The sequence below is a fragment of the Nylanderia fulva genome, unplaced genomic scaffold (assembly GCF_048542155.1).
Source record: "Nylanderia fulva isolate GAGA-0341 unplaced genomic scaffold, ASM4854215v1 Scaffold339, whole genome shotgun sequence".
NCBI classification, from domain to species: Eukaryota; Metazoa; Arthropoda; class Insecta; order Hymenoptera; family Formicidae; genus Nylanderia; species Nylanderia fulva.
The window spans coordinates 51340-79338 of NW_028190410.1; the positions used below are offsets into that span (position 1 = coordinate 51340).

A 27999-nucleotide genomic window follows, 5' to 3' on the forward strand; every position below is an offset into this window, starting at 1 on the left:
CTCTAAACACTGACAATAATATATAATTCGACATATGATATCTGTGCCTCACAGTTCTTTTATCGTCGTCGCTCGTTATCGTAGATTGTTTGTTTATCTCAATTTACTTATATCTACAGGCAGTGAAGTTAATCGATGAAACTATTAAAAAAAGTAATCATTGCACCTTGATTAAAAAGAACAACATCTTGCTGTCAGTTTACTTGTTTGTCGTTCCGACAAAAGAAACAATTCGTTATCAATTTTAATATCCCAAAGCAGCTGTGAAAGTTGAGTGATAGAAAAGTGGTAAGTCGATACAATTTAGGAGATTATCTTTTGTTATGCTGTCTGTCTATGTGTATCAGTGTCAGTCTCTAATTTTTAATTTCTTGATATGATAATCGCGTTTTCATCTATCGTAATAAATAATGAAAAATCAATATGCAATACAGACCAAATACTATTTTGTTATGTTGAATCGTGACGAAAAATTTTCTTATTTGAAAGTATTACACATTTTTTTAAAATTGATCGTGATATGTAGAACCTTTTTTAGAAAAAGATAAAAAAAGAGCGCTAAATCTACGCGCCATGTGAAAAAGTGTTCGCAAAACACAGTGTTTTTGCATTATTGTAAAAATTTGCTTTAAATAATATTATTTTATCTTTGCGTAATATAATTTAGTTGTACAATATAATTATAATTCTAGAAAAATAGATATAAAAAATTGTCAATTGACAAAATCTTATGTTGTAAAATTAATACTTCTAAAAACTAAAAAATAATCATATAAAACATTTATACAAAAAAAAAACTTGGCAAACTTGATTTCGACGTAACTAGCAATTTTATTCAATACTTTCACGACGTTTCGACCATTTGGTTGTGGTTCTTATCAAGTGAAAATTTTATCAATTAAAATGAGATTAACGCAACATAACACCGGTCTTATTTAAAATTAATAGTTAAAAGAGGAACACGTCCCATTCGTCGTTGACGAAACATCATAGCGATGGGACGTGTTCCTCTTTTAACTATTAATTTTAAATAAGACCGGTGTTATGTTGCGTTAATTTCATTTTAATTGATAGAATTTTCACTTGATAAGGACCACAACCAAATGGTCGAAACGTCGTGAAAGTATTGAATAAAATTGCTAGTTACGTCGAAATCAAGTTTGCCAAGTTTATTTTCACCACTAGCGTCCAATATTAATTTTGATTGATTTATACAAAACATAAAAAATTAAAAATTTATGCAAAAATTAAAAATTAATACAAAAAAATGTTAATTGAAAAATTTGGCACTCTAAATTGAACAATATGCTAATATTCGCATAACGTATTCTGTATATTTATGTTTCAGTTAATTGTTTTATTAATCAGAAAGAAATATTTTCATCGGCTTCTCAATATTAAGAATATAAATATGATGTTTTTTTTAAATCGGCCAACAGAGCCAAAGCACGAAAAATTAATTATTCAGAACTGTATTTCTTGGTTTCAGACCACTAAGTTCTATATATAAATTAATCTCGAAACTTACATATGGAGAAATAGGTGCGAAAAATATAGGTCCGCAAAGTCGCTGAAGCGGAAATCGAACCCGCGTCTTTCACTTTCCGGGCGACTGCTCTTACCAACTAAGCTATTCAGACCCTTTCGACCCTATTTCTCCATATGTAAGTTTCAAGATTAATTTATATATAGAACTTAGTGATCTCAAACCAAGAGATACAGTTCCAAATAATTAATTTTTTGTGCTTTGGCTCTGTTGGCCGATTTAAAAAAAAACATCATATTTATGTTCTATTAATGTTCCAGTTATTATGAAGTAATATTAAAATTAATTATTTACTATTAACGTAATGTTTACATAAAATTAATATTTGTTACTTTGAGATATATTACAGACAAGGTACATTGCAGTACATTTAAAATTTAACAACGCCAAGTTCTTTTAACTAAAATTTTTATATTTCTTAATTTTTATTAATTTTCAATTTTTGCATAATTTTTTAATTTTTAATTTTTTGTATAAATTTTTATTTGGTGCAATGTTTTGATATTTTTTGGAATTTTTAATTTTACAACATAAGCTTAAACAACTTGACTACGACGTAACTAGCAATTTTATTTGATTATTTCACGACGTTTCGACCATTTGGTTGTGGTCCTTTTCAAGTGAAATTTCTACAACATAATGTTACACAATATTTTTTAACATACGAAAACTTATTTAAGTGTTAAATTAATAAAATAAGTATAAATTTTATAAACATACCATCAATTAAACCGAGGTTAACATAACATCACACCGGTGTTATTTGAAATCGAAAGTTAAACGTTAAAAGAGGAACACGTCCCATCGTTATGATGTTAAAAGTTAAAAGTTAAAAGAGGAACACGTCCCATCGTTATGATGTTTCGTCAACGACTAAACTTGAAACGCGCCACTAAACAATCTTTATTATTTTGTCGTAAATGTTTGTCAAATTCTCGGTGTCTTTCTGTAGGTTAACTGTATTGTCATGCTTCTTTATGAAGAACATTTCAGCAATCTCTCTCTTTCTTACATGTTTCTTGTTATGTAAAATTGTCGGTGATTTCCAATCAAAGTTATGCCCAAAATCACATCTGTGTTTGCTCAAAACCGAATGATTAGACTCATGTAATTTAATATTGCTAGCATGTTCCTTCACTCTAGTGCATAAATGTCTTTTTGTTTGTCCAATGTATGATGCATTACAATTTTCACAATTAATCTTGTAAACTACATTCGTTTTAATATCATTAGTTATTAAATCTTTACCTCGTTTTATCAGCCTATTCAACTTTTTTGGCAAACTATAAACGACATTTATGTTAGCATTATTAAGTGACCTCTTAATACTGTCGCTAACGTCTTTAACGTATGGGAGTGGAATTACATAATTCTTATCTTAAGCCAAATTCACATTGACGTTATTATCTAAATCATTACTCAAACTGTCGTTATTATCCGCATTGTGACCGTTACCATTCCTGTTGTTATTCAGTACATTAATTCTTTTATTTACTGTGACGTGACAAATTGAAATTGTCCGTCACAAGGGCTGAATGGCCCGATCGGGGGAGGGCACGGGACCTCTGCTCTCCCGAGACAGCGAGAGAGAGAGAGAGAGAGAGAGAGAGAGAGAGAGCGTGCGTGCGAAAAGCGCGGGACCGGACGCGATCCCGCTGCTACGCGTTTTTGTATATTTTTTTATTGAGAGTTAGGATTATTTCGGCGGCAGACAGGATGTGCGACGAGTCTCAGCCGAAAGAGAAACCCTGGAGGAGAAATAGGAAGGCATAGGAAGCAGGACGACGGGGACCCCATTCGTCAGGGACACGCTCGGTAAGCCCAAGATCCAAAATTTCTTCACCGAACATCCGACAACGGAGTAGGTGCCACTGCCTAAAAATTTGTACCTTCCAGGAGCGAGCGGGGGATGGCCACTCGGGTGCAACAAGCACCCGAGTCCCCGCATACGGAGCGCCGGCAGGAGAGCTGCCGCTCCCGGGACATCCGGACATCCCGAAGGAGAGCAAGGAGCGGCCCTGCCGTGCGCTGCCGCGACGACCGCCTACGAAGGGCAACCCGCGGATCAGGACTCCGCGGGTAAGGATAATTAAGCGCGCGGCCGCAAGGATCACCGAGGCCGCGCGCGCGGCCGACCTGATAGCGCCGCGAGTGGCCTATCTAGGTAATTGGGTCACCGACGTGTCTCCTGAGGGCCCCCGGTTCGGCACTGTCTAGCGAGCGCCCGACGAGAGTGGAGGTCCCGAACGGAAGCGCAACTTAGGGAGAGCGAAAGAGGAGAGGACGATAAGGATCGTTATAGGACTGGTGAGACGACGTGGTCATCCTGCTGTCGCCGAATTAAGGTAGCAGGGTGGATGGGTCCCGAATTACCTATCGTTAAGAGATTATGCCGGACTTAGTTGCCGGCCCGTTATAAAATTGCGAGAGATTAGTTTTATTGTCGAGTCGCGGTATTAACGTAACGAAAACTCTATTGGGAGAAACTACGACCCATCCACTCTCTTGCGTTTCCGCATATTCTCTCTCCCGCGTGGACAGTCTTCGCGCGTAACATTGTCGCGCGAAAAGTACCGCGATTTACGCGTTGCCGAATATTGTTCGAGGCGAAAAATCGGGGAGCTCATAAACGCTTTCGGGCTCATTAAAGTATTGATGTTGTCTTAAAAGAAAAGGCGTGATTACGTTTAATTTTGTGTATGGAATTTATGTACGGCGCACGCGGTGCGCCCTTACGCCGGCCCCTTTGTTGTCGCGCATACCGCGCGGATCACGCGCCCGCGGCGTGGAGTAATATACCCGGTGGCGCATCGCCGATTTAATTAATCATTTTTTTTGTTATTGGAGACACTACCTCGTTGCCGCGAATTAGTTAAATATTATTCATAACTCGGCACGGCGAACCACCGGTCGTATTGCCTCACCAAACTCTCAATCGTGCGTCTGTGCACGCCGCTTATTTCTGTATATTATATACTCATGTTTCTTATGAACAAAATTTAAATATATGTTTTATTAACTTTAATTCCTCGGGTTATTTCTCGCCGCCACGCACCCGAACCCTTACCCGTACAGAGGCTAGCCGAGCGGGAAAGTTGACGTCGCGATCTCTCTCTCTCCCGTGATTGACGCCCGCGAGAGGGCTGGGACAATAAGTCCGAGTAAATCAAGACTTAGCGTCCAGCGAATTTATTAATTGAGAGACGGTGCGGCTGCCGCACCTGGCGCCCAACTAAATCGAGATTTTAGTTTTCTTTTTTTATTTTTTTTGTTGTTATAATTTTTTTTGTGATCGGACGGAGAGATCGCGCCGAAGGAAACCGATATTCCGCAGGAGACTTTTCTCCTTACGCGACGAATTGATATTCGCTGCGAATTCCGCGCGATACGGTTATATTACATACTTATTAATAATATGATCCGGAAAACAATTATTAATTAAAATGTTCTTTACAATCTCAATATTCGTATTATGAAATTGTTCGTTAGAAAGTAAAATTGCATGGTCTACTAAATTGTAAATCGTATTAATTTTGTACTTAATAGAATGACTCGAAAGAAAATTGATGTATCTGCCAGAACTTGTAGGTTTCCTAAACCAATTAGTTGTCAATTTATTCCCATTGCGGATAACTGTAGAATTTAAAAAATTAATAGAAGAATTGGTCTCTATTTCATGTGTGAATTTTAAACGTTCATGATAGTTATTAAATGTACTTAAAATTTCATTTATTTTAGAGCTAGGTAAAATAACAAAAATGTCGTCCACATATCTATAAAAAGTCTGAACTTTAAAACTTAAAGAATTTAAACAATTTGTTTCCAAGTCATCCATTACTAAGTCAGCTAGTATCGGTGATACTACTGAGAGGGGATCCCATAGGGCTTCCATAAATCTGTTCATAATACTGCTCGTTAAATTGAAAACTAGTTGAAGTAAGTATTACATCAACAGCGTATAGGAACTGTTGCAAATTAAATTTAGTTTTTAGATTTATGTCACTCCAACGACTTTCAATTGCAGAAAAAACTAAATTTTTTGGAATATTTGTAAACAACGAACAAACATCTAAGGAAATCATTACGTCATCGTCATTAACCCTTGTATTTTTAATAGTATTCACAAAAGTCCAAACATCCTTAACATTTGAATCCGGTTTCTTAACAGACTTAACTAATATCTCATGAATGTAACTGGCAATATTATAAAAGAGACTGCCTAACGATGACACAATGATTCTCAATGGATACCCGCTCTTATGGATCTTCGGGAGTCCATAACACCGTGGTAAATTACCATTTGTGCAATTCAGAAATTTATATGTTTGATCATCAATAATCTCATTATTATGCCATGACTTTACTAACGTATGAAGTTTGTTCGTCAGACGTGTAATCGGATTTTTATTTAATTTTTTGTATGTCATCGAATCACTTAACAATAATTCCATATTAGTCACATAATCATTTCTATTTATAACCACTACCACTGTCACTTGTTCTTTGTCAGCTTTGGTAACAATTAAATCTTTATTAATCTGCAAATATTTATTAGAAATATTAAACGCATCCTGAATAAATCTGTCACTATAATTGATATGTTATTTTATTAATTTAACACTTAAATGAGTTTTCGTATGTTAAAAAATATTGTGTAACATTATGTTGTAGAAATTTCACTTGAAAAGGACCACAACCAAATGGTCGAAACGTCGTGAAATAATCAAATAAAATTGCTAGTTACGTCGTAGTCAAGTTGTTTAAGCTTATTTTCACCACTAGTGACAAATATTAATTTTGATTAATATTAATTTTAATTTTACAACATAAGTTTTTGTCAATTTACAGTATTAACATATTGATAGAATTGATTATATTGATAGGATTGATTACAAAAGAAAACAATCAATACAATAATGCACTGAAAGTTTATTTAGATGCACAACGAAAACTTGAGATAATACAAGTAAAAGATAGAGAAAATCATGATAACGACAAAAAACGCGATATTACTCGTACGAATGTTGATCGAAGACAAAGATTTTTAAACAAACAGTAGACACGATAAAGTTGAATTTATTTGGTACACACAGTAGGTCGACGATTTGAGTCAGCTAATTTTCGCTATGAAGGTAGAGTAAGAAGCGCGCGTGCGGTAAGACGCGTGAGACAAGAAAAACCGCTTAAATACAAAGAAAAGATACATCGGCGATGCGGTAATTTTAAATGAATGCTATACAAATAGAATACAATACCGAGAATATAAGAGAGATTACAATAGAAAATTTAGCAAAATGAGATAATAATTTTATCACTTGAAAGATTATATATAATATTAAAGGGAATAATGAGAATCAAATAAAATTAAGAAATTGAAATTGAATTATTAACAAACAGAACTTTTTACATCTATTTTTTTAGATAAAGTAATACACATATAAAAGGCTAATAAGAGCAGAAGTAATATATTACGGTTATAAAAAAAAAACTAATTTATTACATTTAATCAATTTGTACTGATAGAAACAATAAAGTTTAAGTTAATCTACAATTATAAAAATAAAATCGAAAGTTAAAACGAATGAGAAAGCGAACGTTTCGATCCAATTTTTCGGATCTCCTTCAGCGCAGTACAAAAAGCAAATTAAAATCACCAAAGTCTAAATGTTTTTAACGTATAAATGTCTAATAAACATATTTAGACGCGGTTACATCAGTAAACGAAATAAAACGTAAGATTAATATGACTCTCACTAAGCCATCACATTTACGTTACTGTGGGAAGCGATCCTCTCTAGTTTTTTGACTACGAGATTGGCAGGTGTTAAAATATAAAAATTAATCGCATTCTATAAATTAAAATAATTTTCTCATTACACCTCACTAATTATAAGATCCACAATCAAGTGCATTATGAAACAATAATCTAACAATTGGTATAAAAAAATGCTAACAAAAACTTACATATATTTATGATGTGATGTGACAATATTTTAGTTGTAACAGTAGCAAAAGTGACGCTAGTGTAATCCTCATGTCAGTAGAACGGCTCAGAGGAAACTGAAGCTCAGTTGGAAATGTAAGGTCACCTTATAAGGTGACAAACAATTATAATCATTTTGTATTTGTTATTTAACCTTAGAGTTTAGGTAGTCTCTCTATAGTTTCGATATAAATATCAGATAGATTTTCAGTATCAATCTGTAAATTGAGACTATTATTTTGTCTTTTTATGTATATCATTTCTGATACTAATCTTTTTCCGTAATATATTTCTTTATCTGAAATATTAATGTTCTCCCAATCAAATTCATAGTTAAAATTAACGCGGTGGTCTGTTATTAATGATTTGACTTTAATTGACCACACACTTATGATTTTTAATTCTTATCATAATAGACTCCAATTCACTCTGGAAACTGACGATAATAATAAAATAAACTTTTTAGATTTTTACAAAACAACAAAATAATTACTGATTGTTTGTCACCTTACATTTCCAACTGAGCTTCAGTTTCCTCTGAGCCGTTCTACTGACATGAAGATTACACTAGCGTCACTTTTGCTACTGTTACAACTAAAATATTGTCACATTATATATATGTGTAAGTTTTTATTAGCATTTTTTTATACCAATTGTTAGATTATTGTTTCATAACGCACTTGATTGTGGATCTTATAATTAGTGAGGTGTAATGAGAAAATTATTTTCATTTATAGAATGCGATTAATATTTTATATTTTAACACCTGCCAATCTCGTAGTCAAAAAACTAGAGAGGATCGCTTCCTACAGTAACGTAAATGTGATGGCTTAGTGAGAGTCATATTAATCTTACGACGTTTTATTTCGTTTACTGATGTAACCGCGTCTAAATATGTTTATTAGACATTTATACGTTAAAAACATGTAGACTTTGGTGATTTTAATTTGCTTTTTGTACTGCGCTGAAGGGATCGAAACGTTCGCTTTCTCATTCGTTTTAACTTTCGATTTTATTTTTATAATTTTAGATTAAGTTAAACTTTATTGTTTCTATCAGTACAAATTGATTAAATGTAATAAATTAGTTTTTATAACCGTAATATTACTTCTGCTCTTATTAGCCTTTTATATGTGTAATACTTTATTTGAATTTAAGAGCATTTAATTATTATATTATTTTTTTAGAATTATAATTATTATATATAACATTTCCATCTCCATCTCGGCCAATAGAGGCAAACGCGATGTTATTGTGAAAAATTAAGAAACTTAGGAATTCATATCTTATGGTTGAGATCTCAAAGTTCCCCTTGTTCCTATTTTAAACCCTCTGTAAAGAAATAGGCGATAAAAATATTGGTCCGAAAGTCGGCTGAATCGGGAATCGAACCCGAGACCTTTCGTTTGCCGGACGGCTGCTCTTCCAACTGAGCTATTCAGACACTTACGAAACAATACTTTTCTCAATGCTTTCACCCCAAAGCGTTGTAACAATAGGCCCAGACGCAAAGAAACAATATTAAGAATATTTGAAAGAGCAGTCGCCTGGCAAGCAAAAGGTCTCGGATTCGATTCCCGATTCAGCCGACTTTTGTACCAATATTTTTCTTGTCTATTTCTTTACAGGGTTAAAACACGAACAAGGGGAATTTTGTACAAATTGGTACTCTGGAATTACGAGCAATTATTTTTCATTGTACGGGCTAGTATGAATTTCAAATCAAATCTCTATAAACGACTATTATATTTTGTGCACTAAGAATAACATATCGCACTTATTTTCTAGAATCAAATTGTAATCAGTTTTACTTATATGTATGTATGTTCAATGTGAACTTGCACCTTGAATAAAATATTACAGTTACTTTTCATGGTAATATATTATTACTAAATAAAATTAGTAATTAGCTCTGTTAAATTAATAAATTGTAAACAAAGAAGGGCTATAAGAGCTATTAAACTTAACAAGTTGTCAGTTGATATTAAAAAATATAAAAAAAAAAAAAAAACTTTATTTGAACGTAGCGAGAAATAAATAAGAAGTGATCATTTATTCGCATTTTAACAAAATAATATTAATCTGCTGCTGAATTAAAAAAAACGTGACAGAAATTATTAATCCATTTTGCTATCTGGATGCGATACACTTTGCAGAGAATGACTCCTATCACCTTTCTTCATTACGACGGTTCTTAAGAGTTCTTTGGAAGGTTGTTTGAGATCATACGCCCAGCCTATTTTTGAGAAGGCATCGATGAACATCGTGGTCATGTTGAGCGTGTAATTTCCTAATTCGGCCGTCTTGTAATCCCACGGAAACACGTGATAATAATTATGCCAGCTTTCACCGAGCGCTACAAAGGCGACGAATTTGTTTTCTGTCGGATTTATGTATCTGTCATTAAAATAAATTACATAAAGTTATTTGTGCAATAAAAAGATACATTGAAGTTTCTTTCTATTAAGTTTATATATAAATAATTTCGTATCATTTCGGACGCATTTATCTGCTTACGCATCGTATGGCTTTGAACCCCAGATGTGAGCCACACTGTTAACACTCCATTTATTGCATGTATTTAAAAGAAATGTTAAATAAACGGATATTATATATAAGATAAGCACGCTTTCTATCTATACATCATAGTTATTTGATTAGATTTAAAAATTTGTTGAATTTTTATATTATTTTAATATTGTTTGTAAGAAAAAGGGAACATTATGGAATATTTTTTATTATTATAATATATAATGTCATATATGTCAAACAAGCAATAAGAGCCAAATCGCGGATGACAGTGCGTTATCCCAACGAAACTAAATTTTTCGTTAGAATTTAAGAACCTTAGTGCTTTGTGCACAGGTTTTTAAATTCTTTTTAATTTCTAACGAAAAATTTAGTTTCGTTGGGATAACGCACTGTCATCCGCGATTTGGCTCTTATTGCCTGTTTGACACTCTCAATTGATATTTATATTTATTATAGTAAACTCTACCTAAAATTAACTGAAGAATGTAATTATGTTAGACTATATTAACTCCAAAATGTTTAGTTTTCAAAAAACCCATTTTTTTCAATTGCTTATAACTCGAAAATTATTGACTTCTCAACATTTTTGCTAAGGAAAAATCGTCTCCAAATTGGTCAGAAAATCCGCCCTTAATCATTGGTCCGTTAGTTACCGGACACCCTGTATAACGTCTTTTATATATCTCTGTCTCAGTAGCGCTCAAAGCTGTGTTATGAAAAGTTGTGTGTTTATTATATCGATGCTATAAAAACACAGTCAAAATAAATACTTTGTGTTTTCTTAATTTCTCAATATTGTATTAGAAGTTTACCCCTTTATTTATTGTTTATTATAAATGAGTCACTATTCCTTTAAACAGTTTGATGCATATTTTGAGTTTAATTCATTTTATAACATTAAATATTTGATCAATTGTGGCAAAAATCTAAGTCGGGACAAAAGTAACAGACTATTACTATCATGAGATAGAATAGATTTATTAATAAACAAGCAAATTGATTGTATATGTAGCATCACAATTATTGCTACATATGTAGGGCAAACTAAAAAACAATTAGGCACAAGAGTAAATGAACATAAAAATAATATCAAATTGGATTCTGCAAGACACTCGGTGATTTTTTATTATATTGTAAAGTTTACACATACTTTTAATTGGAACAACACAAAAATCTTGGATCACGAAAGGAATTATTATAAAAGGTTGATATCGGAAATGATATACATTAAAGAGGAAAAAAACAGTATCAACTTAAAAAAGGACACCAAGCGACTTGACGGTTCTTATTTTGATGTTTTAGAAAAATTGTCTATGTCATCTTAGCATGGCGGTATATATACAGCGTTCTGACATTGTGATTTACAGATATTGAGTTTGCTTTGTATAAAGTATACATTGTTTATAATGTTTTTTAACAAGAAATATTTTAAAGAATTTTTATCGTCTCGACATAGAAGTAAGTGATCACTATTTATTAAAAATCAAATATTCAATATTCAGGCTAACACATTAATTATTTCACAGCTTATTACATATTTTTACATCATGGATTACAAAATTAGACGTTTATTCAAAAAGAACTACAGAAATCTGATGTTCGGGATTAGGCTCTTTAACGACTAATTCGAACGATCAGCCGTAATTCAAGCCAACAATTATAATGTGTTATACTGTGTTTTTTCATATTATAAGTCTATATATTTTACATGTATGATAAGTTCTGTCTTTCTAAATTATTTAAATTATTGATATGTTAGCAGAGCGATATTTGTATTGATAAAGACTGTCGTACAGTTGAAACGTTTACTAATTATCATTTGTATTATTTTCATGACGTAGAATAAAAAATTTTTAACATCTAATTAATTAGCTCGTTAAGTTGGCCTTTTAATTTATAACTTATTTTAATTTTACACGAGCCGAAATTTATTTTTTATTATATATATATATATATATACAATATATATAGGAAGAATAGAGATGTAATAAATATGTACCGGGTTTTTCAATAAGCGTTACAAATTTTTATCGCTAAAAATGTTTGTAGAAAAAAATGTTTCAAATAAAAGTTTTAATATCTCAAGGGAGGCATAGTTGATGTCATAGAAATGTTTGTAAGAGGCAATTTTTAAGCTTATTTATTCAGTTAATTTAATTATTTTATATATAATTATATTCTAAGTGTTTATGTAAATAGATTTTTTGTAATATTCTGCATAAAAATATAAGGAAATGTAGCCAAGAATTGAACAGTTTCCGAGATATTTCACATAATCTGATATATTTTTGATATAAAATACAAAATATCTCGTAAAATATTTAGTTTTCAATAGTCTTGCTTTTATGTACGCTCCTACGCTCCTGCATGTATAGAATAATTAGACGAAACAATTGGTATAAACAACAAAAATGTTGTTTTTACAAAAAAATATATATAGCTGCATGTAGCAAATTGTATATTTTTTTTACTGTGTATCTTTTTTTATTTGTCTATAATTATTTTATACATAAAAGTATTATCGAACACTAAATATTTTATTTACGAAATATTTTTTATTTTTTATATCAAAATATGTTAGATTATGTAAAATATTTTCTCGTAAACCGTTCAATTATTAACTTCCCAAGTAGAACAAAAAGTCACGATAGTGTCAAAATGATGTCATTTTGACTTTAAAATGTCAAATTTATATCAAGCCTTTCTGCGGTGACGTTAAAATGACGTCATTGTGGCCTGCATGGATATAGAGGGCGCTAAAAACTTTAGAAATCGAAAGTGACGCCATACAATTGCCATATTTATTTTGACACGTGTGCACGTGTACTACGCACAAAGCAAGCGTAAACAAATCCAGAAGAGGACGAATGATCTGTTTTCATTAGTGGTGTGATTGTTTGGCGGTTTAATTGTGCCTGGAAACACGAAGGAAATTAATTCATTAAAGGTATTTATAATTGCTAATTAATATTAACCTCTTGATTTTTAAAGTTTTATAGTTAAAATATTAGAGAATTGTGTAGTACAAATTTATTATTTTTTAAGATTTTTAAAATAATATTTGTTAGATCTTACATACTTGTTTGACGTCATTGTGATTTTCGCCATTTGACTTCATTTTGACGTCATTTTGACATTATCGTGACTTTTTGTTCTCCTTGGGATTTTACCCTGTATGCAGAATATGTTACAAGGAATCAATTTACATAAATACTTAGACTAATCAATATAAAATAATCAAGTTGACTAATGATATTAAAAATTGTCTTCTACAAACATTTCTGTAACATTAAAATATGTATATCTCCGTTAAAATACTAGAACTTTTATTTGCAGCATTATTTTCTAAAAATTATACTTTTAGAAATAAAAAATTGTAACGTTTTGTTGTAATAGAGCGAATCATATTTCGTATTTTGGTCTCTCTGTGTATATCATAAAGTATTTTGGCGTGATCACGACGCGATCACGTGTAACTGCGCACGAAAATCACGCGGAGCACACATGAGAATTCGGAGCATACGGAAGGGTATACTATCCCTTCACTCTCGTTCGACGTATCGTGGCGACCGGTACTAGCTGTTGTAGACTCTTGTGCCTGGCGTAATAAAATCTCTCTGGAGTATTCCGCGCTATACTTGTGTCATAATTACACTCAAATATACTGACAGTATTGTGAATACACATCTAAGTTGTAGTCTTTAATTCCTTACTCAACCAACACAAACAATCAACAACAGGTTATGGGCCCAGAGACCTGTGATTGAGTAAGAGAAACTCGAGTGATAGTTATAGTGTGACTGAAAGCAGTAGTAATAGCGATAATTTTACAAAAAAGCTTGAAAACAAAAGTGCCTGTGATTTGAGTGATTTTGAGTCTGACGATATGGCTGAGACAAAGTTGTACAATTTGCATCGCTTCAACGGACAAAATTACCAGTTATGGAAGCGGCAAATGGAAATTTTCATGGTCGAGAATAAATTGAAAAGATACGTCGATGGATCAATGGCAAGGCCCACTGAGGATGCTGTGGCAATTGCACAGTGGGAGGCAAAGGATGCCGAGGCGCAAGCTTTCTTGATGCGAAGACTGGAGCTTGACCAACTGCGTTTTCTCACTGATTGTAAGACTGCTGCTGAGATGTGGGGACGACTCAGGACCATCCACGCGGAGAAGAGTGATCAATCGGTACAGGTATTATTGGGTCAATTTATAAACGCAAAAATGGACGCGACGGAATCAATGGCAGATTATATAGCAAAAATAATTTCGCTCACGCAGCGACTGAAAGACATGAATATGGAGCAAAAGGAGCCGATGATTATTGCTAAGATCATGTCAAGTTTACCTGACAAGTACGATAATGTTCGCACGGCTTGGTATGCGGTTCCGAAAGGCGAACAAAGGTTGGATAAATTGACGGATCACCTTGTAAATGAAGAAGCTTTGCTAAACATGCGGAGTAGCACCGCGGAGCAAAAAGGCGAAGAAGCGTTCGTGGCACGCGGGAAACGATTGGGCGGTCACGGTAACAACAGCAAGGGATCACGTGATCCTGAATCGAATAGGAATAATGTAAGGCGAGGTAAATGTCATTTTTGTCATAAGGTAGGGCATTGGGCGCGAAACTGTAATGACAAAAAGGCATATTTAGAAAGTAAGAACAAAAATCACTCTTTGCTCACTGAAAATGCATCGAAAAACAATAATAAAGGCGAATTATTCAATGTTGAAACTTTAAGTAACTTTGATGATGATGATATGTGGTATGCTGATTCCGCAGCATCTGAACACATGTGCTTAAATCGCGAATTGTTTAAAAGTTTTCATGAAATTAATAATGAGAGTCATAAAGTAAAGATTGGCGATGGAAATTTGCTTACTGTTGCTGGCATTGGTGACATAGATGTGAAGGTCAGAAATTCCAATGGATCATGTTATAAACACACGATCTGTAACGTTTGGTTTGTTCCGGGAATTAAAAAAAACCTTCTGTCAATCGGCCGAGCATCTGAGAGAGGCATGAAAGTGATTTTTGAAACTGGCGGAAATAGGGTTTTGTTTTATAAAAACAATCAATTAATCGTTGATGGTTTTCGCAAGAACGGCAAATTATATAAACTAAATTTTATGCCTGTAAATAAAGTCGTTGATTCCTGTGTTGCTGTAACTGATACTTTAATGGAGTGGCATGAAAAATTAGGCCACGTAAATTTTCAAACTTTACGACAGATGATCTCAAATTCATGTGTGAATGATTTGAATGTGTCCGATTTAAATGATGTAAATCCATTTTGCGAGGGCTGTATTGCGGGAAAACAGCATAGAAATACTTTCCCAAAGGAAGGTGCGACGAAGGCTAAGAGTATAAGTCCGGGAAAGTTATTTCATGCAGACTTATGCGGAAAAATGAGCCAAAGCTCAATTGGAGGGGCGAATTATTTTCTTTTGTTGAGAGACGATTTTTCGAGATACTGTTTCGTGTACTTTCTGAAAGAAAAATCTGACGTCTTTAATGCCTTGCAAAAGTTCTATGCAGAAGTTCAAGTTGAAATTAAGGGACTAAGAACTGATCGCGGAAAAGAATTTTGTAATGATGATGTTGAAAATTTTTTGATTAGCAAGCGAATTAATCATCAATATTCGACGCCAAGAGCACCCGAGCAAAATGGATATATTGAGAGAATGAACAGAACTATTGTTGAATCGGCAAAAAGCATGTTGCATGCGAGACAGCTACCACTATATCTATAGGCGGAGGCGACTGCGGTAGCAGTATATGTTAAGAATAGGACCGCAACAAATACTCTGAAGGGTCGAACGCCGCACGAATTGTGGCATGGAGAAAAACCGTCGATTGCGCATTTAAAGGTTTTCGGTAGCACCTGTTATGTTCATATTCCGAAGGACCGAAGAACTAACAAGTAAGTGGGAGTCGAATACTCATAAAATGATGATGATCGGCTATCATTCTGAAAGTAAAGCGTACAAGGTTTTTGACCCTGTTTCTCGGCAATGCTATGTGCGGCGAGACGTCATTTTTGATGAACGTCCGAGCCCTGATGAAAGTGTTGTGATGGTCAAAAATGAGACTGAAGGCCCACAAGAACGTGAAGAGTGTGTAAAAAGTCCGGTTCGGAGAAATCCGAGCGAACCTATTCCAAGAGAGCCGTATCTGCTCAGAGATAGATTGCCCTCTCTGACTGACTCAAAACGGATGGCTGATCTGAAAGTTGCAGAAGCGATGTATCTGGCTTGTGAACTTGTGTCTCTGAAGGAAGCGCTTCATGCTGAAGACTCGAATAAATGGATCAAGGCGATCGGAGAAGAGCTTGATTCCCTTGAAGAAAATGAAACTTGGTCATTGGTGAAGAAACCTGAAAACCAAAATGTAATTTCGAACCGATGGATCTTCAAGAAGAAGTATGCGGCTGGTGGAGAAATCGATAGGTACAAGGCTCGACTTGTCGCGAGAGGTTTTTTGCAAAATGAGGGGGTTGATTACGATGAAATATTCTCCCCTGTAGCAAAATACAGCACCGTACGAGCGCTTTTGTCGATTGTCGCTGCTAGTAATTTTGAAATGATTCAATTTGACATAAAAACGGCCTTTCTTCATGGCGATCTTGAGGAGACCATATACATGGAACAACCTTTTGGATTTGAGATTGATGATCGAGTTTGTCTACTGAAGAAGAGCTTGTATGGCTTAAAACAAGCCTCGAAACAGTGGAACAAAAAAATTCATAATTTCTTTGTTGAATTTGGACTGACTCAATCGAAACAAGACGCCTGTCTGTATTATTATAAAACTAAAGATTTTATGCTTTACGTTGTATTGTATGTGGATGATGGTCTGATTTGCGGGAATGATAAGGTGAAAATGAACGATTTGCTAGATAAACTGAGTGAAGCGTTTAAGGTAAAAAGTACTCATGCTGAATTTTTTGTAGACATGCAGATAGAAAGAGATAGAGAATTAGGTATCTTGAAAGTGCATCAGAGTGCATATGTTACTAAAATTTTTGAAAGATTTCATCATGAAAATTGCTCATCTTTCTCTATCCCAGCTGATCCTAATATTAAATTTGTAAAAAGCGATGAAGCTGATATTGTAGAACGTAAGTTTCCCTATCGAGAAGCCATTGGTTCATTAATGTTTTTAATGATTGCAACTAGACCTGAGTTAGCTTATGTTGTGAGTGTGTTAAGCCAATTTTCTGAGAAACCGAATGAGAGTCACTGGAATGGAGTGAAACGTGTGTTTCGCTATTTGAAGGGGACTATGAACTTGGGTATAATTTTTGGTAAGACGACAGAGAATTGCCTCTCCATGTACAGTGATTCAGATTGGGCAGGAGATGTTAATACGCGCAGAAGTACGACTGGTTGGATAGGCATGTTGAATGTTGGACTAATAGCCTGGTTATCACAAAAACAATCCTGTGTAACGCTCTCTACTAAAGAGGCTGAATTTGTTGCTCTCTGTTCTGCAACAAAGGAAACAATTTATTTGAGAAGATTGCTCAATGATTTGAATTGTGAGCAGGAATTGCCAACAAGGCTTTATTGCGATAATCAGGCTGCTGTAAAATTAGTAAGCAATCCCGTTGAAACAAAAAGGTCAAAACATATAGATACACAGTATTATTTTACGTGTGAGAAACAAATGTCGGGTGAAATTGTTGTAATATATGTGCCTACAAGTAAACAACTTGCTGATCCATTTACGAAAGCATTGTGTAAAGAGAGGCTGCAAAGATTAATGTGTGAAGCAGGTATGGATGTGTAAAGAGCAAATACAAAATATTCATCGAGTGAGAGTGTTGTAATAGAGCGAATCATATTTCGTATTTTGGTCTCTCTGTGTATATCATAAAGTATTTTGGCGTGATCACGACGCGATCACGTGTAACTGCGCACGAAAATCACGCGGAGCACACATGAGAATTCGGAGCATACGGAAGGGTATACTATCCCTTCACTCTCGTTCGACGTATCGTGGCGACCGGTACTAGCTGTTGTAGATTCTTGTGCCTGGCGTAATAAAATCTCTCTGGAGTATTCCGCGCTATACTTGTGTTATAATTACACTCAAATATACTGACAGTATTGTGCATACACATCTAAGTTGTAGTCTTTAATTCCTTACTCAACCAACACAAACAATCAACAACATAGAACACTCAGTAAATATATTTATACATACATGTGAATGCTCAGTAAATATATTCATACACACACATGTGAATGATAAGTAATTATATTGATAATTATATGTAACTCGATAATGAAAAAATATTATATAATATTTTTTTAAATATCGAGGATAAAATGGGCCCCTCCATCGCCCATTCGCGTGAGAACGCAGCCACAAAATGTTTTTTTTTTTTCGTTTCTCCGATTATAGCAAACGAGACATTTGCATTGAGGCGTCTTTTTGCAACAATATGTATTGGAATATAACAAACTGTGGCAATAAATGCCACAAGCATATTAAAATATATATAAAATAGAATTTACACAAAATAAAAATATATTACAAGCGACGTGTGTTAAGAATATCGCGACCGGGGACACAAAATAACAAATAGGTGACTAACATGACGAAGGTAGATTTCGATTTCCGAACATAATAAAAAGCGAAAGTTCTTCAAAATAATAGATAGGCTAATCACCTAAAAATAAAAATAAGGGCGTGGAAAAATGGAGAGAAGCAAGACAATGCGCGGCCTCGAAAGGCAGATAGAATTTGACTCGCGTTCGCGATACACGATTTTCCTCGGTGGAGAGTAAAGAGTTTATATTCTTTGTGTGACTCGAATAAACGGAGTAAAAGACAATATACTGTATAACACCTAGTAATTATTCCGTCTAACAATAAGATATCCTCTCCCGATTCGCGATATTGGCAGAACATTAATTATCGAACTAAGACACGCGCACCCAAAAAACTATTGATTTGATAATTTTTTATTATTTAGGAAAAGGTGACACTTTTTGAATACTAACTTTAGAATCCATCGTATCTAAGAATAATTCCACCGATTTTTTAAAATCGATAATAAAATATCTTTGTTTAAATAACCAGAACGCACATGCAAATTGTTCTGAAAGAAGATATTTTTAGAAGCAACTAGCAGACAAATATATCGTCTCTGGTACAAAATATCTTTGTTTAAATAACCAGAACGCACATGCAAATCGTTTTGAGAGAAGATATTTTAGAAACAATTAGCTGGCAAATATATCGTCTCTGATATAAAATATCTTTTTTCAAAGCGCACATGCAAATCGTTCTGGGAGAAGATATTTTTAAAAGCAACTAGCAGACGAATATATCATCTCTGGTATAAAATACCTTTTTTTAAATAACGAAAACGCACATGCAAATCGTTTTGGGAGAAGATATTTTAAAAGCAACTAGCAGACGAATGGATCGTCTTTGGCATAAAACATCTTTTTTTGTTACTACTGCAACTTTATAACTATTATTACTACTATTGTACTATTGTAACGACTATTTAATACTACTATAATATTTCTATTGCTAATAACTATTTAAAATAAGCAAGTGACTGCTTTATTTTTCAGAAATTGTTATTTTTCAAAATTATATATATATATATATATATTTATTTATGTAAAAAAATTTTATAAAAATTGAACCCCATAAATTTTGAATAAGAATGAGGGGGGTATCATTAGAATATCAAAAAATGTATAGATGGAGAAAATCTTGAAAATTTCAAAATTATGTTTATTTTTAGAATGATCTCAAGAATACAAATATGTTTCACTGTGGACATCAGTTGCAGGACACCTTATAAATACATGCATATATACATACATACATATATACATACATACATTTATATATACATATATACAATATATATGTATGTATTATGTATGTACGTATATACAGGGTATAATGAATAATCGGATATTATTTATTTAGATCTTAATTTAATGTTTAACAACATTTCATTATGAGGATACAATCAAGATATCTCTCTTGACCAGTAAATCAGGAAGTCCATACTCATAAGTGATTGCATGGTACGGTCGCTCGAACTCAGTATGTATCAGTAATGGTGGTTGTCATACACGATGACTTGTTTAGCAACATATATAAAAAGACAAAAAACTGACTTTATATATTTATTATTTTAACATTGTTAATTACCGTCTTTAATGTTTAAGTTAAGAGTTTAAACACGGCTTTGTAATATAAATATAAATTTAAAGTGTAAGACAGGCAATAAGAGCCAATCGCGGCAGACAGTGCGTTATCCCAACAAAACTAAATTTTTTTGTTAGAATTAAATATCTATGCACAAGGCACCAAATTTTACTTGGTCACGGCCAAGATTTAAAATATGAAATAATCGGGTTCGATTCTCGATTCAGCGACTTTCGGATCTATTATTTTCTTTTGCATTTTATTTATTTATTTCTGTAGGGGGGTTAAAGGATTATTGAAATTAAATTTCAAAAATGAGATTATTTCATATTTTAAATCTTGGCCGTGACCAAGTAAAATTTGGTGCCTTGTGCATAGATATTTAATTCTAACAAAAAAATTTAATTTCGTTGGGATAACGCACTGTCTTCCGCCATTGGCTCTTATTGCCTGTCTTACACTTTAAATTTAATGTTTAATATTACAATTCAATTTATAATTAAAATATTTGCATTGCGCTGAAGAAGGCTTGAAATGTCACCCGAAACGTTCGCATAAATGTTTATTTCTTATGTATTTATTATTTAGTTCAAATGAATTTTATTAATAACATTTGACACTGCATTATGTTTAATAGCTCTTATAGCCCTTCTTTGTTTACAATTATTATATTTTTAGATTATAAATTTAATTATTTTCATTTATGTAATGCAGATTATTTTTAAAAAATTATATATACGTATGCATGTATAAGAGAATGCAATGTAGAAAAGAGAGAAGAGCCAGAGAGATAGAAACAGGAACACAGAGAGACAGATAGATCAATAGATAGATAAATAGATAGATAGGTTGATCGATAAGTAGATCGATAGATAGTTCGATAGATAGGCAGATAGCTAAATAAATCGATAGGTATGTAGATATATATATATATATATATAAAAACTGTTAATCTCGGCTCGAATTATTGTGTTACAATAAAAATAAAATCTCGACGGCAATCGGAGCCTGTGCGGATGACATGCACAAAATTAATAAATTAAAATGAGATCTCAAATTAAACTCATTTATTAAATTCTAAACGTTTCGACCCACTTCGGGTCTTCTTCAGTAGCTGCAAAATACAAAGAAACAAAAATAAAAGATAATCGGTACAATCAGAAAATTATAAAACTTGTATACATACAATCCGCAAATAAATTAAATATCATTCTCCTCCCTATTCAAACCGTCCGGCCGTCGGAGTGTCTCCCTAACGGTGACCATCGTCAGGAAGGAAGCAGAGCAGTGACTCCCTTACCAACACTAATCAACATAGTATAAATTAAACGTAGAAAAATCCACAAGAATTAAAAATTGAAAACCGGGAAGAACACTCACCCCGACAGCAAAAACAGAGAGAAGACGATGCTACACGTGACACATCACTCTAACGACTGTGCGAAATTCTACCTCGACACAGTCGATACATATATACGCAAAAAACAAATATAAAAATAAAATATGAAAATAAAAATAAAAACAACTAAAACTTATCGGCACTCATGTCAAAGGTCTAACAAAAAAACCCGGCTATGTATAATCACAAAGCTAGATTTTGGTAAATTTTTCTATTAACAGATCAAAATTCTCGTTTAATTTATCAGTGTTGCTATGTAAATTTAAACTATTCCTCTGACGTTTTATGTGGATCATTTCGGATATCAAACGTTTACCTAAAAAAGGCTCCTCGTCTAAGACTTTTACATCCTCCCAATTAAATTCATGGTTCAATAATCTATGTTCCGTTATGACTGATAATTGTGACGCGTTTCTTTTTATGTTGTTGCGATGTTCTTTCATCCTAGTTTTCAACAATCTACCTGTCTGCCCTACGTACGACGCATCACAATCCATACAATCAATTTTATAAACTACATTGTTATGGAGTTCCCTTGGTAACTTATCCTTGTGTACTTTGATGAATTTACGGAGACTGTTAATTGCTGTATAGGATGGAATGACATCCAAATCACGTGTAATGTCCTCGATTCTCTTCGATACATTATTAATATACAGAATATTAAAGTACGAAACTTTTTTCTGCGTTAGGATCTTGTCATTGCATATATTTGCTCTATTGTTATGCAACTTATTATTGTAGCGGAAGAACAACTTTTTTAACCGCGCTTGTAATGTTTGAAATATCAAATTGAGAGGATAATTATTAGACAAAAGAACTCCAATTATAGACTCAAAGTTACCTTTATGGAATTTCGGATGAGATAGCCAAAAAATTCTATCTATGAGGCTGATAATGGTGCCTTTTTTATGACAGAGAGGATGCTGCGATTCAAAATTTAAATATCTACCTGATTACGTCGGCTTATGAAACAAATCAAACTCAATGCTCCCATTATTTATAATAATGGTGACGTCTAAAAAATTCAATCGGTTGTCAACCCCTTCCTCCATGGTGAACTGCAATCTAGGATGGAAAGAATTAAAAGTGTTTAAAACAATTTTAAGCATGGAGGGTGGGGCCGCTAACGCGATATCGTCAACATATCTAAAATAAAATGGAAATGACATTGGAATCGCAGCAATCGCTCTACTCTCCAAATCTTGCAACGTGATATCCGCAATGATCGGTGAGAGGGGGAAACCCATAGGCGTGCCAAAAGTCTGTTGATAACATACATTATTAAACATAAAATAAGTCGAATTCATAATAAAACGAATTGCCAATAAAAATTCATCTCGTGGAATAATACACTCTTTTTCAATATACCCCCATCTATTAATTAAACTATCAATAGCCATATCCAATGGTACGTTGGTGAACAATGATGCAACATCTAGTGAAACTAGCTTCACATCACTATCCACACATAAACCATTTAATTTGTTCACTAATTGGAAACTATCAGAAATAGCCGAATCAGGTTTCGGAATTGCCTTATATATTATCTTATGTAAAAATTTTGCCAAGTAATAAATAGGTGTATTCCTAGATGACACGATGACACGTAAAGGGCAATTCGGTTTATGCACCTTCGGCAGACCATACGCTCTCGGTAAAACCCCGTCCGTGCAGTTCAGGGATTTATATGTTGTTGAAGAAATGTAATTCTTCATTTTCCATCTCATTAAAATTCCGTGTAATTGATTAATTAGGTTCCTAGTCGGATCTTTTTTAACAACAGTATAAGTATCCCGGTCAGCCAGCAAATCACACATTTTGTCCATGTACATATCTCTGTTCATCGCAACCGTGATATTACCCTTATCCGTCTTCATAAATAAAATATCGGGATTGTCTTGGATGAATTTACCCGTCAATTTGTAAGCCTTACAAAAACTATTTTTTGTGTGAGCTTTTTCAGACATGGAAATATGGAATTTATTTATTATGGGAAAGGCTCTATTTCTGACTGCAGATCGTTTTTCCACAGGGAGTTTAAAAATATTTTGTTCTATATTCTTCAACAACTCTATGGTGGTTTTATCTTTGTCAAATACTGGCAGACAGAAGTTCTCTCCTAATAATATATATATATATTTCTTTATAAACATTTTCTACGCATACATACGCATACATATATACATACATACATACATATATGCATGGATATAAAGAAATATACTAATCTTTTCATTCAGCCTTTCTTGAAGGAAACTCTATGTTGACAAAGAGGCAGACGTTTTGCGTTATATTATTTTATGTATGAGAGAGACGAAGATAATATGACTATCTGTCCTTGTCTAACTGCACGATTGCAGTTTTCTCTATCGCGACATCGCGCAATTAATTTTCTGCTCTGTTTTATTCCTAAATGTCATTTCGCACATACACATGTAAATGAAATATTCCACAATCGAGATCTTTTTTATTAGACTTTTAAACTTATTTCTGCAAGTTCACTAATATTCCTTTATGCAATTTTTTGGAGGAAGCGATCTTATTTTGTACGTATAAATTATGAAACTTTTATACAAGCAAATATTGTTATGACGTGACGCGAGAAGCAAAAAAAACTCGTATATAAAAATTTTTTGTCTTTTTATCACAAATTTAGACCGCTCCCTCCTTTATTATTGTATTAACTTTAATCGTGAATTATAATGCTAATGAGTAAAAATTATATGATAAAACATTATACAATGTTAAGAATTATTATGTGTTGCAGACTATTATTACAAAATTTATATAGAAGCTGCACTTTTTACTATTAAACACAATTTTTTACAGTTTGACATTTAATATAATGAAAAATTTTGTAATGAAATTTAAAGAGACTGTGAATGACGAAATATTGACAAAAGAATCACATAAGGTCAATTATGAAATGAAAATTGTTTGGAAGAATGTAATGATTTTCACTTATATTCATCTTTCCATCCTTTACGGATTATATCTGTTTGCCTTTTACGCCAAACTGTGGACGATTATCTGGTGTATGTTTTTTATTTATTTGTTATTATTCCATAAGATTTTAAACTACATTGCACATATTTAATACAATAATAAAAATAAAATACATATATGTTATCGAATAATTATTTGTAATTTATAGTTTATATTATTGCTGTTCTTTCGGGTTTTGGCATTACTGCTGGCGCTCATAGATTATGGTGTCATCGGTCTTATAAAGCGAAATGGCCACTGAGACTCATTCTTGTAATTCTCAATGCTGCTGCTCTCCAAGTAAGTTTATTGTTAATGTTTTTCTTCTCGTTCAAGTGTATTGTAAACTTTTGTTAGCTATTATTTAGAGTTCTACATTTTATTTCTGTTTTTGTGGTATTCAAATTTTATTAAGCTATTATATAATTTTTAGGATAACATTTTCGTGTGGGTTAGAGATCATAGAACGCATCATAAATTCACTGACACTGATGCGGATCCGTATAATGCGCGTAGAGGATTTTTTTTCTCGCATATCGGATGGCTTATGGTTCATAAACATTCGGACGTCATTATCAAGGGTGCTACGATTGACATGAGTGATATAGAACAAGACCCCCTCGTGGTCTTTCAAAGAAAGTACGACAGGCATAACTTATTTTTACGGGACCAAATAAAGCATTGTTCGTTTGACTTTATATATTGATATTATCTTTTTCATTCATACTTTTTTTTAGATGGTATTCATATTTGGTAGTACTCTGTTGCTTTATCATACCAATATTGGTACCTTGGTTGGCATGGAATGAGAGTTTCTGGTATGCATGGCACATGTCCGTGTGCAGATATGGTTTAAATTTAAATTTTACTTGGGCGGTGAATTCTGTGGCTCACTTATGGGGTGAAAAACCATATAATAAGTATGCATTTGTGCAGTATATGTGACTTATTATGTACAAATATATATGTATATATATTTATTTATTTAAAATTAGTGAATCGTATTTATAATAATTCACATCATATCGGTGCTTAAAAAGTACACAGGCACACAAAAAAACAAAAGTGGTATGTCCGAAATACTAGACTCCCTACGCCTTGGTTTTTTGGTCCTCTGAATCCAAATCCGTTTAACTTCATCAAGTCCCAGTTTTTTATAATCTCAAAAAAATATGAAATTTCGGGGTAAATTCGACTTTATATAAAGTAATCATTTAACTCTTGGCTGAAATTTAATGGAAACGTTATGCCGATGATATATGTCGGTGTACTGAACTATCATTCCTATTTATACTAAAGATATTTTGTATACCTTCTTGAAATACGAGATCACAGCAAGAAGGAAGCTATATTTACCGTGACTAGCGCGCTCTCTTGCTCTCAAACGTTCTGTGTAAAGGCATTCGTTTTTTTTCGCTTTCTCGCTCTTTGTAGTATATCTCTTTTCACTGTCCAGTAATAGTCAGCCATCGTATTTACATTCCACCTTCCTTGATATCGACATTCCATTTCTCTGATATCTTGATGGAATCGTTCTCCTTGCTCTTCGCTATAATCACCGAGATTATCTGGGAACCAATCGAGATGCGAATCCAAGAAATGTATCTTCAAATTCATCAGACATCCTAATTCCTTAAAGTTTTCAATCATTTTTCCCACCAATTCCTTATAATCTGGATTTCTGTGATTTCTTAAAAAATTTCCGACAACGTTTTTGAAATTAAGCCATGCTTCTTTTTCGATATCATTCATTTTTGTAGCAAAGATCCCATCTTTTAACTATGTATGAATCTGAGGGCCGTTGAATATTCCTTCCTTCAATTTAGCGTCAGAGATGTTAGGAAACGTTTGTCCTATGTAGCGAAAACAATCACCTTCTTTGTTTAAAACATTTACGTATTGCTTCATTAAACCAAGTTTTATATGGAGAGGCGGAAGTAAAACTTTTGATTTGTCAATCAACGATTCCTTGATTATCTTCATGGATCTAGGTTTCATTGTGTTCCTTTCTGGCCATATTTTTATCCTCTTTTAGAGCAGTTGTCATCGCCCGTACTGTTCATCATGTCAGCAGATTCAGTACTCAAGTAGCAAACTAATGTCACCAAAAAAACGTCAAAATGATGTCATTTTGCTACCTGGGTAGTTTCTATCCAAACATGACTTCATCATGTAATGGATGCAAGAAGTATTCAACTTCTTATAGATCGGAAAAATAAGTAAACATAAACACAAGATCATTGTGTTTTTTACGGCACGAAGACAATCGATGGTCCATTTTTTATTCATCGCATCTAAGTAAAGAGTGCACTATTTACAGTAAATATAGCTTCCTTCTTGCTGTGATCTCGTATTTCAAGAATGCATGCAAAGTATCTCATAGTATAAATAGGTATGATAGTTCAATACACCAATATATATCATCGGCATAACGTTTCCATTAAATTTCAGCCGAGAGTTGATTTTTCCATATAAAGTCGAATTTACCCCGAAATTTCATATATTTTGAGGTTATAAAAAATTGGGATCTGATGGAGTTAAACGGACCTCGGATTTTGATTCAGAACACCAACAAATCAAGGAGTAGGGGGGTCTCTCGGACATACCACTTTTGTTTTTTTGTGTAACAAGTGTTATTATTATATTATATAGATCAATCAGCTCTACCGACAATATTGCAGTTTCTATCATGGCTCTTGGCGAAGGCTGGCACAATTATCATCATATTTTCCCTTGGGATTACAAAACAGCGGAATTTGGAAATTATGGGTTGAATTTTACCACAGCATTTATCGACTTCTTTGTTTATTTAGGTTTAGCTTACGATTTAAAAACTGCATCCGCCGACATGATAAAAAAACGTTCTCTTCAAAGCAATGAAAATAAGAGTTACTAACTAATCGTGCAAAATTAAAGGATCCCTCGACTGTCTATATTAGTAACAAAATTACGATTTTCATATTTCTAGTCTTTTGTTGCATTAATTTGACAGAATTAAAAATCCTTCTTCAAGATTGCAATACATATCAACGATCCCAAGAAACTCCAATTTTATATGAAAAACGAGAAATGAATACGAAATTACAGTTTTTCTTATCTATTTATATCTTAGTATGGCGTTTTGAATTGCAAATAAACTGTCAACTCATAATGTGTTTTATGATTTCCACGTTAGATCCGCATTGATCCTCTTTTTTCTACCTCTTAGCTTCTTTTTCTTCTCCATCACCTTCCATTTTTGTTCCTCTTTCTCCAATTCTATCATCACTATCTCCCTTTCTTTCTTTCTGTCCTTTCCTATTTTCCTTATTTTCATTATTCTTACCTTCGCCTCTATCTCCTCCAGCAATTTCTCTGCCCCCTC

General features: G+C 33.3%; 1 protein-coding gene across 1 annotated transcript; it reads left to right on the forward strand.

Moving 5' to 3' along the window:
• The first annotated feature begins 46 nt into the window (after window positions 1–46).
• Window positions 47–27786, forward strand: LOC114942390 (acyl-CoA Delta-9 desaturase-like). The gene is made up of 6 exons (XM_029317734.2): window positions 47–288; window positions 24480–24685; window positions 24805–24935; window positions 25069–25274; window positions 25373–25555; window positions 27288–27786. Exons 2-6 carry the CDS (start codon window positions 24496–24498, stop codon window positions 27529–27531), a joined length of 954 nt encoding a protein of 317 aa, XP_029173567.1. The 5' UTR covers window positions 47–288; window positions 24480–24495; the 3' UTR covers window positions 27532–27786.
• The last annotated feature ends 213 nt before the right edge of the window (window positions 27787–27999 follow it).

Coding starts and splice junctions, on each gene's coding strand:
- LOC114942390 (XM_029317734.2), top strand. CDS start 24,496: ATGAAAAATTTTGTAATGAAATTTAAAGAGACTGTGAATGACGAAATA. Junction 24,936..25,068: donor TCAATGCTGCTGCTCTCCAA/GTAAGTTTATTG, acceptor TATAATTTTTAG/GATAACATTTTCGTGTGGGT. Junction 25,556..27,287: donor GGTGAAAAACCATATAATAA/GTATGCATTTGT, acceptor TATATTATATAG/ATCAATCAGCTCTACCGACA.